The sequence below is a fragment of the Mastomys coucha genome, unplaced genomic scaffold, assembly GCF_008632895.1.
Source record: "Mastomys coucha isolate ucsf_1 unplaced genomic scaffold, UCSF_Mcou_1 pScaffold14, whole genome shotgun sequence".
NCBI lineage: Eukaryota > Metazoa > Chordata > Mammalia > Rodentia > Muridae > Mastomys > Mastomys coucha.
In genome coordinates, this window is record NW_022196896.1 from 29788348 (window position 1) to 29808583 (window position 20236).

General features: G+C 38.7%; 1 protein-coding gene across 1 annotated transcript in view; it reads left to right on the plus strand.

Moving 5' to 3' along the window:
• Tox (thymocyte selection associated high mobility group box) overlaps nt 1-20236 on the plus strand; it is a 314765-nt gene that overhangs the window by 240842 nt on the left and 53687 nt on the right. Inside the window, exon 5 of the mRNA XM_031366679.1 lies at nt 15694-15975. Coding sequence (XP_031222539.1) covers nt 15694-15975 — 282 coding nt within the window. The remainder of the gene's footprint in view (nt 1-15693; nt 15976-20236) is intronic.

The window sequence follows — 20236 nt, forward strand, 5'->3', positions numbered from 1 at the left end:
ATGTGATCACGTGATATTTTTATCTTACTGATACATCAGATTTTATAGAGAGATATGTGAGTGATGGTTACTCTTACACATCTAACATTCCTCTTGATTATGCAGTATAAGTTTTTTGTGTAGTGTTGGATTAAATGTGTGAATATTTTATTGAGTTTGCATTTATGTTTGTAAGAGACACTGGTCTATAATTTTTCTTCTATATGCTCTCAAAGAGTAAATCATGAAGTCTTTTACTCATTTCTAATTTGAGGAGGTATTTTGAGATCTCTGGTCAATTTCTTCTATAAATTTTGGGCAAATACTACTGGCAAAGGTGATTTCTTTCATGGAAGATCATTAGTTGCTATTCGTTTGCTTTGATGGGTATTGGGCAGTTCATGTTATCTGTTTCTCTTAGTGGGTGTGTTGTTCGTCTTGATTCACTTCGGTGAATTTTTTATATCCTATAATATGTTAAATTGTAAGCATGTTCATTTACTTTTTTCCTTTTATTAGCCTTTTTGTGAATGAGTTGTGAGAGCCCCTCTTTGTTTCTGGTATTCATAGTTTGTCTTCTCACCGTTTTGGACTTAGTCTACTTGATATATTAACAACTTTACAGTTTCCCAAGGCACCTATTTTGCTTTGTTGGCTCCCCTCCCCCCACAAACTAAGGTCAGTCCTAAGTCCCTACTCTGGTTGTTACTGTTTTCTTCTACTTGTTCTTGTTAAATTGCTCTTCTTTCTCCATCCTCCAGAGACAAAAGCTTGGGTGATGGGTTTTATATTATTCTTATTTTCTAATATGTCCAATAACTATTTCTCTAAGCATTGCTTTTGTTGTATCCTGCAAATTGTGTCATATTTTTATTTTTAATCAGTTATTTCTGAAGTTATTCACATGTTGAGAAATTCTAAATAAGTTTTTAATCCCTTTGAAAAGGCACTACTCTCAAATACCTTTGATATATCTTTAAGAGCAAGAATTTCTGACATTAATCAATGTACTATCGTGCCAGATAAAGAGAACTCCTTTCTTCCTTACCTTTGTTAATCAAGTAATAATTCAGAACCAAAAAAAAAAAAACTTCCTTATTGATACCTCCACCCAAAAGCCATTTACATTGCTATATGATCAGCTGACAATTATGTATGATTTAGACTAATGAGAAATTCCTGAGCAGTACCCAACTCCTGTAGGGGTTCATGAGCCTTGAACTGACGATGCTGCCATTCCATCACCTAAAGCTCCTCTCTGAGACCTGTTCTTCATTGAAGCTGAAACTGACATTTGGCAATAGACAGAGAATGGGCTTTATAGTGCTGATACAGAGAGTCAAGGACTGGTCTGTGCTTTACTTCTCTAACTTCAGTTTGTCCAGTAGGCACAGGGATCTATTAGAAATGTAGACTCCAGTTCCCTCTCTGGTGTTTCTGAATCATATCACTCATACTTTAATAGGATCTTTGCAAAGATCATGTGCATCTTAAAGGTTATAGAGCCCTGTCTGAAGTGAGTTTAGATTGGATGTTTATTGCAGAAAAACATTCCAGGTTGGGAAGGATGATCTTTTGTTGAGCTGCCCAGAGAAAATCTCTGAAAGAAGATTGCCCTTGGGTGAGACCACAGGAGAGGGACTTACTCATTTAACTCCACTCTACTAGTCCCCGACATCTGTTCTGAGACCCATGCATCACCCCTATAAAGAAGCCAAAAAATCTAAGAAAGAGTGAAGCAGGGTATTCAACTTTTTAAAAAAATCTCCCTATTTCTTTATGAGATAGGCAGATAGAGTCTTCAATTAGAATATCCTGGCCTCTGAAAGAGGAAATGGGATATGAGATACTATTGCAGAAAGGTCCGAGTTTGTCTTTTTCATAAAAAAATGTTTTTTTCCCATCAGAAAATAAATAGGTATAGAAATTGTATTAGCTTTTATAAATGTAGATTCAGAAAAATGATTGGATGGCTTTAATTTTAAAAAGTGCTGGGTCAATATTCTTTCTTGTTTTCTAGAATAAGTTCCAAACTTATGATATGTTTGGAATAGGAATGTCTCCCCATTCCTTCAGCTGATCAGTTGAGATTTTTCCTACTTATTGGAGCTGTCATTGAGGGTTCATATAATTAAGCTACAGATGTTAAATATGTTTTAGAAACAAAAAATGTAAATACAATACAGAGGAACTATGAACTTATTTCCATGTCATTAAAATCCATTTTACCACAAGCAAAGTGCATTTTTCATAACTTGCAAGAAATGCTTTGCTTTGCAGTGACACACAGTTAATGTTCCTTTAAAACCATTCAATTTGACATTGGCATTTGGATTATTTTATTATAACAGAATAAAGGGACAGCAAAATTGGCAAGTATATAGACTATATACGATGGTCAGTTATTAAATATCAACATATATGGGTGACTATTAAAGACTCTAATCCTATTCTATTCTGAATGGTCATTCTATCAATTGACTTTTTTTTAGGACCCAGAATATCATTTAGAAAATAAATTCACCTAAATTGAGATCACCTCATGGCACTGCTTATGAAAAGACCAGAAAGACATGTGTCTAAAAGTACACACAATAAAGCCTTCTTTCTGGTTTGTTGACTTGTCATAATTAAGTTTTCATAATAAATACTGCTGCTCTCTTTATTCCCAGGGCTTTGAACTTATTGGTCATATTAGTCTACCAATTATTCAGACACTAGATTACCATCCTATGCAACGGCCAATCCTCTGCCCCGGCTGGACTTCATTAGCACCTGTGGCTGTACCCTCTCTAGTCCTCTGAATGGCTGAGCCCAATAGTCCTTAGCTGTTCAGGATCCTCCTGTTTGAAGTACTTCTCTTGTTATACAATGTGGATAACAGTTTGGGAGGGGTGGCAAAACAACTCACTGCTATTATTAAAATGTAGAAAAAAATAAGACAATTAATTAAATTGTGCTTCTGATTAAAATGTTTCTCTTAAAATATCTGTTAAGAATTCATACAAACACCAGACAGTGGTGGCGCTCGCCTTTAATCCCAGCACTTGGGAGGCAGAGGCAGGTAGATTTCTGAGTTTGAGGCCAGCCTGGTCTACAGAGTGAGTTCCAGGACAGCCAGGACTACACAGAGAAACCCTGTCTCAAAAAAAACCAAAAAACAAAAAAACAACACCAAAAAAAAAACCCGACTCCATACAAACAAGCCCCTCAGTGACAGTCGCCTTGTTTCTTCTCTCTCTTATCACCCCACACACTTCCATTTTCTTCCTACAAAATGTTTTAAACCCAGAACAACTTTATCAGGAGGGATGTGTCCTCATATAATTAATCTGGTCTGCCCCACATTCCATAGTCTCAGAAATGAGAGTGGCTGAGATGATTGTGTTTAATTGTATACTCATCCAAGATCCAGGAAAATGACACAGCTCCATCAGTTTATTAGAAACCATGTGATTTTTCTGGAACAGAAAAGTGGAAGAGATATTCAATAACAACTTTAGACAATAAAAAGCAAAAGGAATACTGAGATATTCTTTAACTCAAGTTACATTGACTAAAATACCCCATCTCAAAATATTCAGGTGACATAACGTGGGTTTTTAGGGATAACTTACTTTAACTGCACTTATATTCGAAGTTACCTTCCACATTGTGTCAATAACCACATTTGAGCCTTTGTAGCCACCATTTGTATTTTCTCTTCCTCTTGTATAACTGTCACAGAGTTCTGAAAGCTTCAATGATGCAGCAATGATATTTTTCAAGCTTCCCTGCATCTGGAGTTTCACTCATCAAACACTGACTATAGCAGGTTCAGAAAGTCAGCTCCAATAGAAGTCCTTGCTACCAGTTGAGTTGCTTGCTTTGGTGGCACTGCAACCAAAAGAACCTAAGAAAAGAAGTTTAGTTTCAGGCCATCACCACTGGAGGTAGGGGATGTAGTAAAGAAGTTCACATCATGTTGGTCAAGAAAGCAGGGTCAAAGGATTATGGGAAGAAACCAAGAAAGCTATCACCAGAAAGTTGATCCCCTACTGCCATACTTCCTCCAACTAGCCATACCTTCTTCTCTTACCCAGCTCCCAATAATGCCATAATATCATGAATCCAAGGGAGTAGTCCATGACTTAGGCCTCAGCCCTCTTGATCCAATCACCTTGCAAAATTTCCTTCAGCTGTCAAACAAGCCCCCATCTATGAGGAGGCTGGAAATTTGTAATCTTCACACATTTACCTATAAGCCTAGGAAGCATTTATTTATTCTTTACTATTAAGGAGAAAGTAAATCTGTTCTAATCAAGCAAGCAATAGACTCCATTTCAATCCTCAACAAGAGATTTGGTTCAAACTTTCTTTTTTATGTGTCCCAGAGTGCCCAATAGCTTCCCTTAATGATTCTAGGAGACAGATGAAGCAACATCCTGACTGGAACACTCTGCTTTTCTTCTGCATAGTGCTTTGCTTGAGTTTTACCTTGATAATATACTATACCAACTAGTTACAGAATAGCCTGAAACAAAAATGAAAGGGGATTGGGAGGTGAAGAGATGGCTCCACAGTTAGGAGCACTGGCTGTCTTCAAAGAGGACCTGGGTTCAATTCTCAGCACCCACAACTCTCTAACACTCTAGTCCAGAGGAATTTGATGATGTTTTATCCTCCTTTTGGCCTCCTTGAGCAGGCAGGCATATGATATACAGATAAATATTCAGGCAAAACATTCATATATGTAAAAAATATACTTAAAAAATAAAAATAAAAGGTAAATAAAAATAAAAATATTTTTTACTTAAATGGTTGAGTCAGATGATCTATAAAACCATAATTTGTACATGTCTTGCATAGATCCAGGATACACATAATTGAAATTGTTTTGCCCACAACTAATTTTGGGGGGTAGTTATTTGTTATTGTTGTTTTGTTGTTTAAGATTCGGGGGGGAAATGAGTTATTTTTGATCCTTTTGCCTCAATTTAGGGAAAAGTAAAGGTCTTTCTACTAAATTAGCATCAACTATTACCAGATGAAGAAAGTATCCAAGGACATCAGAGGGGTGACCCTTGACTATCACACTCAATTCCCTACCAGGCAGCTCTGGGTCACATGTTTTAAAAGTGTTTCCTCACACACCAAACTTTTCAAACTGGAACTCTTCCTTCACTTAAACAACATACTTCACATTTTTATCGACAAGCATTGCTGTTCTGAAAATGCAATCATCACAAGTATAGGTGAAACTCTATCCCTTCCATTCTCACACATCCTCCCACATTAAATAGTGCTCTTCATTATAGAGGGTGCTTACTGGGGTCTTGTCTCAGTGCAGCTTCCCTGTTGGAGCAGTGGTCTCCGCACTTCAATTGTACTTTTGATCAGAACAGTAAACCCCACCAATGTATATGCTTGACTGCCTGGGAGAGCCTTGAATACAAGATGCTTCTTATCCGACTTTATTTTTCCAGGGTCCCCTTCAGTACCAGGCAGAGTTTTTAGAAAAGGAAACCTACATCAAATTTCCTACCCAAGAAATCAATGCCTTCAATTCAGTAGCTCTGTGTTTCAGCTGTGTCTTCATTGGCAAGTCCTTCTGGCTACCTCTTGTTACAAGAACATGTTAATATGAGCTCATACACTATGTGACTAGTTTAGATGCCATGGTTATAGTCAAGATTGGAGATCACACAGGTTGTGATGGTTGTAATTAATCTCACTGACTACAGGGCTTCAGAACTGCCTCTCTGCATCTTTAGATTTTCATGGTACTGTACCAGAGATGATGGAGGTAGTCTCTCTGGTTGTTCCAGGGTTCAATAGTGCACTGCCCCTCAATGTTAAATACTATGATTGGTGTGTAATGAGTATCTGTGGGTATTCTGTATTATTAGAACCATGACTACTTAAGACCAGGAATGAGCCAATGAGGAGACTGATAGTGGATAGGAAACTGGGTTTTGGGTCCACACCAATTTAAATCATGTGTGCTAAACACTGTTTGTTAGGAATCATGAAAATCTATATTTGTTATATTAGTAATTGATATCAGGGCCAGACATCATGGTGCACAAATTATTCCCAGCACTCCAAAAAAAGAGACTGGTAAGTCTCTGTGAGTTAGAAGCCAGGCTAATTTATGCAGCAAGTTACAGGCTAGCTGTGTCTACATAGTAAAAACTGCCCCAATAAAAAATAAAAGAAAGAAAGAAAGAGAGAAAGAAAGAAAGAAAGAAAGAAAGAAAGAAAGAAAGAAAGAAAGAAAGAAAGAAAAGAAAGGAAGGAAGAAAGAGGAGGGAGGAAGGAAGGAAGGAAGGAAGGAAGGAAGGAAGGAAGGAAGGAAGGAAGGAAAGAAGGAAGCAAGGGAGGAAGGAAGGAAGAAAAAAAGAAAGAGAATAATTTCTACCCATTTAGTTTTTTAACCTGACATACAAGATTAACAGCATTATGACTTTTAACTCTTTAAATCATAAGTCTCTAATTTTGGTGTGCATTTGGAAAGTGATAAACCTATAAATAATGGTTAATTCAAGCTAACACAGTTTAAAATTAGCCACTATTAAAACCTAATCATTGATTGAAAGAGTCTCTTAACTGGACATGGAAGAATAAAAAAATAGAGAATATTTGTCCAAATTAAAATTAAAGCATGTATCTCCCATATTCAAAATGAACATGTGAGCTTTGAGCTTCTGGAGTCATAATATTATTATCACCATTTTACAGCATGGTTTTAATTATGACCTTTCTATCAGGAGAAGCCATATATTAAGGATTAGGAACTTGCTGCCCTAACTAGTCTTGTTAAAGACTATGGCTTGATACATTCTGTGCTCCAACTTTTATAAAAACCAGTGAACATTTCTAATAACACTTTTCTAATTTCATGGTTCACTGCACAGTCAGTAAAGATTTAAATAATTTAGAAAGAAAGCCTATTCTCTTTCTTTATTAGAAGTTTGAGTCAAGCAAATTCTTTGACATTTAATAGGTTTTTAACCCTTTTAATAACTTCTTATAATGAAATTTATTGGTAGTTGTTTTAAAGAAAGGGTTATTATGTTAGCATGAATAGCAGTCAGTATTTTTTATGATTAGTTTTGAGACCTTGACTTTATATGACTCAAAGTATGTAATAGCATAAATGAATGAAGTGTGTTGAGATTAACTACATCAGGTATACCAAGAAATAGAGAGACTGTACATTACTATATTCATGCAATTATCTAACAGGCTATAAAATTTTGCCAGACAAATATTTGAATCATAATTGTTTTAAAGGAGCTTAAGGTCACTTACAGAGTCAGTCACTTTAAAGGAACCAAACGAATTATAATTTTCTCAGACTGATTTTTTTCCCAAGTTATTAATACTATGCTCGACAGGACAGGATTTCTAGCCTTTTCCTATCTGGGCTTCACGCTATTTTAATGTTTTATAATATATTATTAGAAGGATTATTGGATGGGTTCCATAATAAAAGGCTAATTTAAAGCAGCACTTTTCTTCAAATTTTTAATAAGCTGAGAACATACAAAAACTATCCAAGAAGCTCTTTGATGCAAGCAGAGTGCTAATTCTGCTCCCTGAGATGTGCTTCTGAGCTGTGATTCCAGGGATGTAAGAGCCTCTGGGTGAACTCCAGTGTTCTCATTTGAACTGCTGTGAAGAGGTCAACATGCCACTCATATCTCCATTTCTACCAGCATCCCATCAACACCCCAGTGCAAAAGATGAGAACACAAGTTAATAGGATCTGAATATAGTGTAGAGTGCTGTTTTGGCTGCTGCATGCTGCAATGAACAGGCCAAGGCCGTTCTGAGCAGTAAGCCACCACTCACAGAGCAGAGCCTCAAAGGACTTCCCAGTTCCTCATCACATGCACTTCCGGGTTGTTCTTCATGTTCCAGTGCTTGCAGACCTCGAAAGTATCCTGAAAAAAAAAAAAAAAACAGATGCCGTTATTCTCCCCTGTTTCTGTGTATGTTAAAGTTAAGGAGATGTGAACACACATGAGCATTGTGGAATACACTTGATAAAGGGGGACACTTTTTTAGAGCAAAGCACTGCCCACACTTTGTAATACACATACAAAAGGCATGAGGTAGACAAAGGAACACCTTCAGACTAGTCACAGGAGTACCAACAGCAGATCTATAGATTCTTATTGTCAGAGTGATACAACCTTGTAGAAACTGGTAATTCGCAAATCTTGGGAAATAGAGCATAGATTACATGGTCCCCAAAATTCTTTAGACAAGTTGAAATGTTCTATCAAATGCTCTATCTGACAAGATAGAGCATTTCACCCACAAATCATTATGTCCTGCAATGAACTGAACTTATGTTTGCATCAACATGCAATTTTCATGTTTCCTTTATTTGTGCTGAACAGAAGAGGCCCGAAGCCTGGCAATATTTTCAAGAGCTTAAAAATCACATTAGGAGACAATTACTATTAATATGAAACATTCAGAAATGGGTTTTTTTCAACCCAAGTCCAAAACAGTTGATAACTAGATGGTAAAAAGGCACAACCCCTAACTACCTATCCATAATGATGTTTCACAGGAAAGGGTGTATGGCCAAGATTTGTGAATGAGAAAGATGGACTGTGAGTCATAATGTCTTTATATACATTACAATTTGTTAACCCTTCTGTCATGCAGGTACCCATTTAGCCTTATCATGGAGCTATTCAAACCAAGTTACAAATTCAGCCTTTATGGAGCCAAATTACTTTCTCACATTGGCACCCTGTGCTCTGTGGCCATAAGCTGCCCAACTTATTCTAGGGACAGTCCCAACAGATGCAACCCTTGGCTGCATGGATTCATGGTAGTCTGAATCAACATTTCTGCATGAACTAAAACTTATCAAAGAGAGCAACAAAAGACTTCAGCACAAGCTGCTAATGTGAAACTAAGTTCAGTCTTGAGAAAACACTCTTCTATCTTAGTTAACCCTCACAGTGAGGTACTTAAAGGCAAATACTGCTCTCTTCTCTCCTTGTTTCTTCTTGGGACTCATCACTATAGCACCAATGACACTTAGAGTAGCTTTGTGTTTCCCAGACTGCAAATTGAGCTGTATACAGCAAAGATTTCAGACAAATTGGCCACTTTCAACTTGCCAGGAATCAAGACCCTTGCCAGCCACATAGTAGGCATAGTAAGAATGTGAAAAGCCCTCCCTTTTCAAAGGTGGAAATGGAGGTCAAATAATTAAGAATTACAAGGCAGGCAATTTGATGAGTAGTGTCTCCATGAGAGCAAACCATTTACCAGGAGAAGGGGAAGGAGGAGGAGGAGGAGGAGGAGGAGGAGGAGGAGGAGGAGGAGGAGGAAGAGAAGTCAAATAAAAGGAGAAAGTCTATGTATGTTAATTACTTTTCTCATCTCTGTAACAAGACACCTGTCACAACAGCTTTAGGAGGAAAGGTTCATTTTGCTCACAGTTTCAGAAAGTATACCTAGCATGTCCTGATAGGTAAGCATGGCACAGGTCACAGTGCCTGGACATTCACTGGAGACTTATTCATATGGTGGCAAGTGGGATACAGAGAGAATAGACAGGAACTGGACATGTGCGTTGCAAAGCTATCCAATGCTCGTTCACACCAAGATACATCAGCAGTTAAGCCCTACTTCCTAAAGGCTCTATGACCTTCAAAATGGCTACATGAGCTAAGTATAAAGCATGCAAAATCTAAGCCTGAGAAGACACGTCAGTTGCAAACATTAACAGATTGCCTTTTTTATGCAAGGAATCTGGACATAGTTGTGAGGGTAACAAAGATTGTTTTTTCCATGTTTGCTTGTGAGAGAAACAAAAGTCAAACTCTAAAGAGAAGAGCCAGGGCCTGGTGGGGACACTGCAGGTGGTCAGGGTCTTCCTTTTCCCAATTGTTTGTGCCCTTTAGGGCCTGCTACTTGGGTCATCTTGTGGGAGAAGATTTTTAAAAGATGGTAGTATGTTCAGTTTTTCTTGTAATACTCTTCAGTAATGTTTGTCTCTTACTTACAAAGTCTCTTGAGTAATGAGAGTCCCTCTCATGAGTGAGTCTGACTTTGGGCTGAAGTAGAGTAAATAGTGAGCATTAGGGAAGGCTCACATCAGCATGGACCTATGTTTCTTGAGCACAGGTTCAGATGTCCCTCCAGGGTGGTGGTTCTAGAGAGAGCAGTGTTTCAGAGATGTAACATCTAATGAATTGTTCCTCACATTATATATTTATCCTAACTACAAATATCTCACTTTAGCATACTGGAAAGAGCTCCAAAACCTAATAGACTGTCTTTTGAAAGAAAAGCAAGAATTCAAAATACTAAATTCAAAAGTAAACTTGGTTTTGGAAGTTAAGAGTTGAAATCGAGTTAATTTAAACTTTAAAACTTTTATTGATGAAAATGTTTTCATTTAAATGTTCTACCCTTCCTTTAAAACTTATTTTTTCTTCATCTTTAAAAATACAATCTGCATGGTATTTAGGTATTTTTTCTTTTTTTGACAATATCAGTGTTTAATGTCAAATACCTAATAGCAAAATGTTGACATTTGTATAAATTATGCATTATTATTATTATGCAAATAATAAACAGAACATGCAAGGGCATCGCATTAGGATAATTTATTTAACTTGTTTAGAAAGCAAATAATTAAGCACTCTCATAGAAATGTACTTATGAGAATAATAAGCAAAATTTAATTATTAAATTCACCTACACATTTGTTCTGATACACACATTTACATATTAGTTAAATCCTTGTCAAAATATGTAATCAAATCGTGGATTTAAATAATACCAACATTTACATTCTTCTCATAGACTCTTACAGTGTATTATTCCTTAGAAAAAAGCTAAGACTCTTTGGCCTTCCAGCCCTAATTAATCATGCAGGGCTGCATGGACAACACAGAGCAAGACTCTGAAGCTTTTCTTAGATGCTCAGAATGGGTTGTGTTTGATGATGTACATTCATAAAAGGGGTAGATAGCAAGCACTCGTTGTGGCCAATGCCAGTAGGGTCTCTTCATGGCCGTAGGGAAAGCACTCCACAGTGAAAGGTGTCCAACATTGACAGACAGGGGTGAGCACAAGAGCTTCAGAAATTCTTCATGTTCCTTTACTCCAGCTGGATCTGGCATGAATCCAGGAGTTGCCTGCAAAGACCACAGAATGCAGCAGCTGGTAAGCCATATTAGCAGAGAGGGCCTTGGGGCTAGCCCTGCTCCGGAGCTCTGTTCACCAACTGCTGTTCACTTAAACAGCTGGATCTGAGCAGAGAGAGACGAGGTGCCGTTAGAGTTTTATGTGTACAACTGTTTCAATATAGATTTTCTGCTAGAGGCAGGGGTATGATAGCTTTCCAGGCTCTCACATTGGACTGGGAAGGATGTTGATGTTCAAAGAAACAGCAGACACGAGAATTGTGGTATACACACACAGCTTTGAGCAGCAAACCTTGAATGTTCTGTATTATTCTAGAGTGCGATTTTAACCTCATTTGTCACTATACAGCTAACACTATTACAAGTATTTCCTGGAGACAGAGGTGTTCCAATCAAACCAAAATAATGTTTGACAATTATAGTCCTAGGTATGCCGCATAGGCCTGTGTTTTTCTTTCCATTTTCAAAGAAAATCAAAGGACTCAACATGCTGAAGGGTGTGTCAAATGTTACACTTGCTGTTTCCCACTCTCTTCAACCTGGAACTCTTCAGGTGTAGAAGGAATGTGCCATGAAGTCAGAAGGTTCATCACAGACCAGGGCGTAGGCAGAATGAATGGGTAGTGTCTACCCTGCTCTCATCATTGATTCTAATGGAACTTTGGGTTTTCACTAATTGGAAAAAGGCTTTAAAGGGATGCATATGAAATTCCCCTACATCATTATAATCTTCCTCCTTTATTTTAATTGCCATTTTTATTCCCATAAGTATGAAAAATATTATTGTACAATAACAACTAGGAAAATTCAAATAAACAATACAATCTGGTTTGCAAAAGAAAGAAATCCAGTCCATCCTCAGATCAAGTGTACTTCCCAAATGAGGAAATAAATAGGAAGTTAAAATGCCAATGATAAGCCGGGTTGTGGTGGTGCATGCCTTTAATCCCAGCACTTGGGAAGCAGAGGCAGGCTGATTTCTCAGTTCAAGGCCAGCCTGGTCTACAGAGTGAGTTCCAGGACAGCCAGGGCTATACAGAGAAACCCTGTCTCAAAAAAACAAACAAAAAAAAAATGCCAATAATATATAGTACTTTTAGACAAGATAATGTAAAGTTTACTAATTTCTTTAAAGTGAGAAATAAATACATTAGACATTACTTCTAATGCATGTTGGTCCTGAAGAGTTGAAAATAGTCTCTCGCTTATGCTTGCCTAGTGCAAAGTTGAAAATGTCTGCCTAGGCTGACACCACTGGTGGCATGGTGGTGCTTTGCTCCACCATGGCCAAGGCTACTTCCTCTTTAAGGCAGGGGCAAGAATACAGACCTAGAATAACACAAATTAGCAGAAGAAAAATTGAATACTTTGCAAAACAGTAAAAGAAATTGGTGCTTCGGAAGGGAGATTAACCCTCTGTAAGGAACACTTCGATGCCATGAATCTGAAGGCTCTGTGTGAAAATCAATTTAGACATGATAATCCTGAAGCACCAAGCTTAAACTACTAGATCTCTGCACAGATGAGGTAGAACGGTCTCAGAGCCTGCCACACGTGGCGTGTGCTTCGGAACCAGAGGCGCGTGGGAAGAACAAATCAAGGTATCGAGTTGTTCCACATTGTTAGAAAGATGATTTAGTTAAGTGTGACTCACCTGGCAATGACTCCTAATTCACAGAGCTATGGACCATGTCCTCCACATCACCACGGCCGAATTCGCACCTGAATGCTTTACGTGAGGCAGGGTCAGAAGTGGTTGAGCCATAGGGCAGTGCTCTTTCACAGGTGGCCACTTTTCCATACACATAATTAAAGATGTGGGAAATGCTACGAGGCATAGGAGTTCAATACACTTGGGAGTAAGCCTTTCAAGAAATAGTTTATGTTCCCTCTTCTTTTAAAAGTCAGTTCTGATTTTCTCGGTCCCCTCTGAAAACAGCAGAATATCTATCTGGGAGAGCTGTCTCTTCCGAGACTGTTTCAGAGCGGGGCGGCTTCATAAATTATGAGATTTACCTTTAAAAGGCATGGAACAATACAGTTTCTGTTTTTGTAAAAGAAATGCTGGGCCAGGTGGTGGTGGCGCACGCCTTTAATCCCAGCACTTGGGAGGCAGAGGCAGGCGGATTTCTCAGTTCAAGGCCAGCCTGGTCTACAGAGTGAGTTCCAGGACAGCCAGGGCTACTCAGAGAAACCCTGTCTCAAAAAACAAATGCTGGTTCAGACCAGGAAGTTAGAAAACTTCTGGAACCAACCTAAGCTTTACCAACAAGAACGCAAAGTTTAGCGACTCAAAACTGACCAGTGGAGCTTGCCCAGGAGCTGGGAAACAGCCAGAGGGTGAAATGATCCAACGAAAGACCTGTCAGAAAGCAAGAACACAGGCTTTAGGCTGCACTGCCTCAGTCTACACTCAGCTGGACTAGTTAGTGCTGTGAAATGGCGCATGCACACTGCATAATGTTGCTGATATATATATATATATATATATATATATATATATATATATATATATATATATATATATATATATATATATATATATATATATATATATATATATATATATATATATACATATATATATATATATATATATATGGCTTATAAATTACTCGACTGAAATGTTATTATGACCTGAAAAAAACCTGAGCATCTCAGTCTATGTGGAATCTTTGTGCTATGCAACAGCAGATAGCATTAATTAGAGGTTTCAGTTCCATGTGTATTTTTAACTATCAAGTCCTTCACTGCATCTTCATCCATATTCTTCACTCTTGTTCTCTGTTCTCTCCTCTTGAGCACTTTTTATTTGTTTTTTGTTTTTGTTTTTGTTTTTGTTTTGTTTGTTTGTTTGTTTTCGAGACAGGGTTTCTCTGTGTAGCCTTGGCTGTCCTGGAACTCACTCTGGAGAGCAGGCTGGGCTCAGAAATCCACCTGCCTCTGCCTCCCAAAGTGCTGGGATTAAAGGCATTGAGCACTTTCTAAACAAGCATTCTCACAGGGAGTTAAATGAACTACAACAATACACACCGGGACCATTCCCTAATGCCTTAGATTTGAACTGCTAGAGAACTGTTAAGTGATATCCACCATACTCCTCTTACTCAATGCATTTGACCTCCAGATAACATTAAGCGCTTCATCTCCCAACGGGTTTCATTTTAATCCTACAGAGACAAAAGTCACTACTTGAATTACAAGAGCGAGTCTTGTTAAGGCTGGAAAGCCGTCGTCCTGATAGCACAGTGGATTAGTACAGAGACCTAGCAGTTTTAGAACCTTCTTTTCAAATGTCTGCACACTCAAGTCACTGCAGTAGGCAATTAATAGGCAATTAATCAATTGGCTCGTACCTGTTCATACGCATTCTGAGACAGGTAGTTAGGAGATAATTCTGGCTCTTAGATAAAGGATTAACTGAACCAGAGCACCTGCAGGGAGAGAGTGTCTTATAGACATGACATGGAACTGCAACCCTGAAATCTCAATATGATTGCCTAAGCAAGACATGAATGATAGCCGCAGCAGTTAACATGCCCCCCCAAAATTGGAGGAAACTCACAAAACCCCAACCTTAAATGAAGAGCTACAGGGGTAATCAATGGCTTCTGAGGCAAGAACAATTAGTTCTCTCAAGGGACAAGTTCCCTGCTAAGTTATCTGATCCCCAATGGTCAGCCCTGAACACATAAAAGTAAGTTAGAGGACTTGTCAAGTTTTATAAACATATACGTGTGTGTATGTGTGTGTGAGTGTGTGTGCATTATATATAATAAATACGGAATAGGGGATGTGGGATAAGGGATAGAAGTGATGTAAGTAAAATTTACTCATATATGAAACTCTCAAAATAATATAAACTGAGAATGCTCATTCTCTTATTGATTCTAAATGATTAGAATTAAAACACAGAGCTTAATGGATGGCTGTGATGCTAAAATCACAAATGACTTTATAATTTGGACCTCATTCTAACAAGAACCAGCATGTTGATAGCATCACCACATGAATAAATACAATGTTATGGTGTATAAATGCAAGCCAATACGATGTCTATGTGTTAGAACAAAAATATAAGTATACAGACCTAGTCTTGGATGGTGAAATGCAATGTTGACCCAATTATCAAAATATGGTTTGGGTTGGATGATTGTGACAATGAGATTAAAACCCAGGACCTTGTCCATGCCAGATAACACTACAATTGAGCTATTTTCAAGCTCCATTTTTAGTATTCTTTAAGGTAATATATATGTTAGAATTATCATACCACAGAAAAAAATTAATGTGTATACTGCTTACACATTGTAGATGGTAGAAGTACATCCTACCATCTACAAGTTAAAGAAAATTTTCTAAGCTGGTCCCAATAGCATTCACCTCTAACCTCAGAACTGCAGGGGCTGAAGCAGAAGGATCATGAATTCCATGGTAGCCTGAGCTGGCATAGTGAGTCAAAAAGTCAAAACTTAAAAATAAAAATAAAAGAAATCTTTCAAGGAGCATGTTTCTGAAAATGTGTCTATTCGTTCGTGTATTTTAGATGCAAGAGATTGGAAATGCAGAAGGAGCTCAGTACAGTTCCCATCCTCAGATGGCAGCCATGAGGCCGAGAGGCCAGCCTACAGACATCAGACAGCAGGCAAGCATGATGCAGCACGGCCAGCTGACCACCATCAACCAGTCGCAGCTGAGTGCACAGTTGGGCTTGAACATGGGAGGAACCAATGTCCCCCACAACTCCCCCTCTCCACCCGGGAGCAAGTCTGCAACCCCTTCACCATCCAGCTCAGTGCATGAGGATGAGTGTGAGGATACCTCCAAGGTATGACCTGTGCTTGCCACCTTCATTGCCATGTGAAGGGGTTGTGTGTATGCCTTCCCTATGAGAAACTGGTGGGCAGCATATACTTGTTTAGCGAACCAGAGACTACAAACCTAATGGATTCGACCATGTGCTTCCCTTATACTTTTTTGTTTGTTTGTTTTTCAAGACAGTGTTTTTCTGTATAGGCCTGGCTGTCCTGGAACTCACTCTGTAGACCAGGATGGCCTCGAACTCAGAAATCTGCCTGCCTCTGCCTTCCAAGTGCTGGGATTAAAGGCAGGCACCACCACTGCCTGGCATCCCTTATACTTTTAAGTTCCTTATTTGTCCTTTCAATGTGTGTGTGTGTGTGTGTGTGTGTGTGTGTGTGTGTGTGTGTGTGTGCATATAACACAAAGGTTGTTTTAACTCTTAAAATGATTTATGGTCCACAAATTGAGTAAGGCTAGAAAAACTCTGTTCTACTTCACTTCTATAATTGAGCCTATCCTATTCCCTTCTAAAACATGTTTTTATATAGGAACATTTTTTTTCCTTGCAAGGATCTCATGTAGCATGTGATAGCTTCAGATGCCTGGGGTACTATGTAACTGAGGCAGACCTTGAACTTCTGATGGCCCTGTTTCCACACCCTGAGTGCTGGGATTAAGTTTGTAGTACCATACCAGGTTTATGGGATGCTGGAAAAGCACTCTACAAAATTGAGTTATGTCTCCACCCCAGTGTAATTTAAGAGAGCAAAAGTCCTGGGATGTTTGTGTAGGGAGTAAGGATAGAAGTCAGAATGCAAGCTCGAATGTTGTAGTTAGATGACAGCCTCAGATCACCTCACCTGGTTGTTCCGCACTAGTCACAGGCTGGGCATAAGGAGACCATGCAGGACAGAAGCTGGGTGCTAATGTGTTGTTCCCTATACATCTGTCACAAGATGTCTTTCTTTAAGTCATTTGAGTGGGATATTGCTTTTTAAATGCCCTTGGAGAGGAAAATTAGATGAAATTTCCTTTAAATTCCTTTAAAGTTATTTAAGGGAGTTGTTACTTTAAAGTATAATACATTTTTTTAAAGATAAAAAAAGAAAGAAAAAGAAATGCCCAAACCAAAATCCTGTAGGCTTTTGGTTGAAAATACTAAACTCTTCCCTCTTTCCCTTCCCTAACCACTAATGAAGTGCCACCCAGATTTACCCTAGTGAAAAGGGTGTGTATCTGCCTGCCGTGAACCTGCCCACCAGTACACGAATACTGTCTTTCTATTCGCGTTCTTTTTTAAAGATTTATTTTATTTATGATTATGTATAACAATATGCATGTACCCAACATGCCAGAGGCTCTGGCTCCCCAGGGGCTTTTGTGACTGTCTGATGTAGATGCTGGAAACCACAGTCAGGTCCATTGCATGAACAGTTGAGCCTCTTAACCCTCTTTCAAGACCTCTCCTTTATTTATTTTAAAAGTCTTCCTAATAAGTAGTCAGATGTATCAACCACTCTGTTTTCTTACCACCTTCATAAGAATTTTGTTTGGCAGAAGTTAAACTGCCAACATCTGCTAAAGGAATTGCTATGAGATCTGATCTACAGGATCAGATCTATGTGACTGTACATTTATACACTAAACTGTTAATAGTGGTGAATTGTAATTCATATATTAATTCAATTTATTGATAGCATTGACAGTATTTTCTTATGTCTGTCCTCCTGATGCCCTGGTATTTGGTATGGGCAGGGTAGAAGACTACTGAGACCCACCCATAGAGGCCAGAGTCTATAGACATTGTGCTGACTGGGCACTTTCACTGCTTGCAACATGCCCACACTGCCCAATCCTGCACACAAAACTGCCAACACATCCTGGGTTGCCCAGGTCCTTTCTGTTCTTCATTGAGTTAGGTTCCTCCACAGGTGGCCATGTACTGAGCTGGGCCTCCTACTCTGGGGATCTCTGAGTACAACTTCTCTCATCCCAGCAGTCATTTCCATGTTTTGCCAACTTCCAAATCAAAATAAAATAAAGCCCAAGTATGAGTCTCAGTGTGTCTGCAAACACACTAAATTCTCCTCACCCTCATTGTCAGTCCTGAGGTAAGTGAGGGCTTATCTATTCTCAGAAAGAGGTACTACTAGAAGACTAATTAACAATAATTCAATCACTGCTTTAGTGAAAGCCTGGGCACCAGTTGAATATTTAGATGACAAAGATGTTTTTCCTAAGGAAATATGGAATATTCTAACAGTACCTAACAGGCACTGATTCTTTGCACCCAAATATGAACATCAACCTATGCTTATTGCCAGAGGTTCATAGTTTCTAGGCAATAACCTAGGCAGAAATATGTGTTATATTATATATTCATACATATATGTGTGTGTTGAATTAATGTTCAATTTGTGCATCTTATCAGCAATCCTTCCTGACATTTCAAAAAAATTAATGCAAAATTTGTGGTGTCTTCTTATTTTATACAGGATATGTCTTAGGTACAATAACATTGTATATACTCTTCGGTTTACACAAGTGGCTGAGTGGATAAGAGCCTGAAATTCTGAGAACTCTCATTATGGCATTTACTTCTTACCCCTTAGGAACACAACTCATAATTGTCCCAAGGCATGAACTTGTATATTATAAACCTCCAAGCTGATGCGAAATTTTACCAGTGAGTTTCCAGTCCATCACTCAATACCCAGATCTCAAAAGACTTGCTTAAGTCTCTGCCAGTGGCTGTAAGCCTGTGTGGAAGAATTCATATTCTGGAGCAACAGTCTCTTGAGCTATTGGTGTGTGTGGGAAAAAAGATGGATTTCTCAACAATATCCTTGGTTTTCTTTCTTTCCTCTTTTTAATTTATTCTTTAATCTTTTTGTATAGTCCAGATTTCATCCCACTCACAGTCCACCCTCCAACTGTTCCATATCCCACACCTCCTTCTTCTCCCCCACCACTGTCTCCAAAAGGATGTCCCCACCCAATCAGACCTCCCCACTCTCAGGGCCTCAAGTCTCTTGAGGGTTAGGTGCATCTTCTCTGACTGAGTCCAGTCCTGGCAGTCCTCTGTGTATGTGTGTTGGGGGCCTTACATCAGCTGATGTATGCTGCCTGGTTGTTGTTCCAGTGTCTGAGATATCTCGGGGGTCCAGGTTAATTGAGACTGCTGGTCTTGCTATGGAGTCACCCTTCTCCTCAGCTTCTTCCAGCTTTCCCTAATTCAACCGCAGGAATCACTAGATTTTGTCCACTGGTTGGGTGCATCTGTCCCAGTTAGGGGTTTGTTGAGCCTTTCATAGGGCGGTCATGGTAGGCCCCTGTTTGTAAGCACACCATACCATCAATATTTGTGAGGCCTTGGGGCCTCCCCCTGAGCTGGATTCCAATTTTGGCCTGTCACTGGACCTCTTTTTCCTCAAGATCTTCTCCATTTTTGTCCCTCCAGTTCTTTCATACAGGAAAGAACTGTTTTGTTTTGTTTTGTTTTGTTTTTAAATGACTTTTTTCTTTTACACAAACATTCCAGAGGTTCTGTTCAACTGTACTTCCCATCCCATCCTTAGAAAATCCATCCCCTATTCTATTTCTGAATGCTGTTGCTCACCGTGGATTCCTTTGGTGTGTATGTGTGTGTGTGTGTGTGTGTGTGTGTGTGGTGTGTGTGTATGTGTGTGTCTGTGTGTGTATTGTGTGTGTACGTGTGTGTTAAGTGTGTGTGTCTGTGTGTGTCATGTATGTGTGTGTCTGTGTGTGTGAGTGTGTCTCTGTGTGTGTGTGTATGTCTGTGTATGTCATATGTGTGTTATATTCCTCTTACGTGTGTTAAACTGCTAGAAAAATCCTCTGCTGAAACTGTTTTTATGACACTTAAGAATTATACAGTATTTTTTTCCTTTGTATGTGTGTAGGATTTCTGTAGTATGTTGTATTACAATGACTCTAGTTAAATATGAAACAGTATTAAGTCAAAAGATCATTGAAATAATTTATAAAGAGTGAAACATACAGGAATACAGAGTTCCAACCTGGTGAAAGCAGCTTACAAAGCATCCATCTTAACACACCATGCTGTCTTTAAGCAATTACATATTGATTTCAGATTATCTAATTGAAGAATTAAATGGAATAACTCTGTTTTGACAGAAAAAATATTGTAAATACACCAGTAGAATTAATTATCATCTTACAAGCACCACCCATGGCCTTCATTGCTCTGGAGTTCTGTTGACAGCTTCAAGTCACAGAGAGACCTGCAGAGAAGAGGCAAGAAA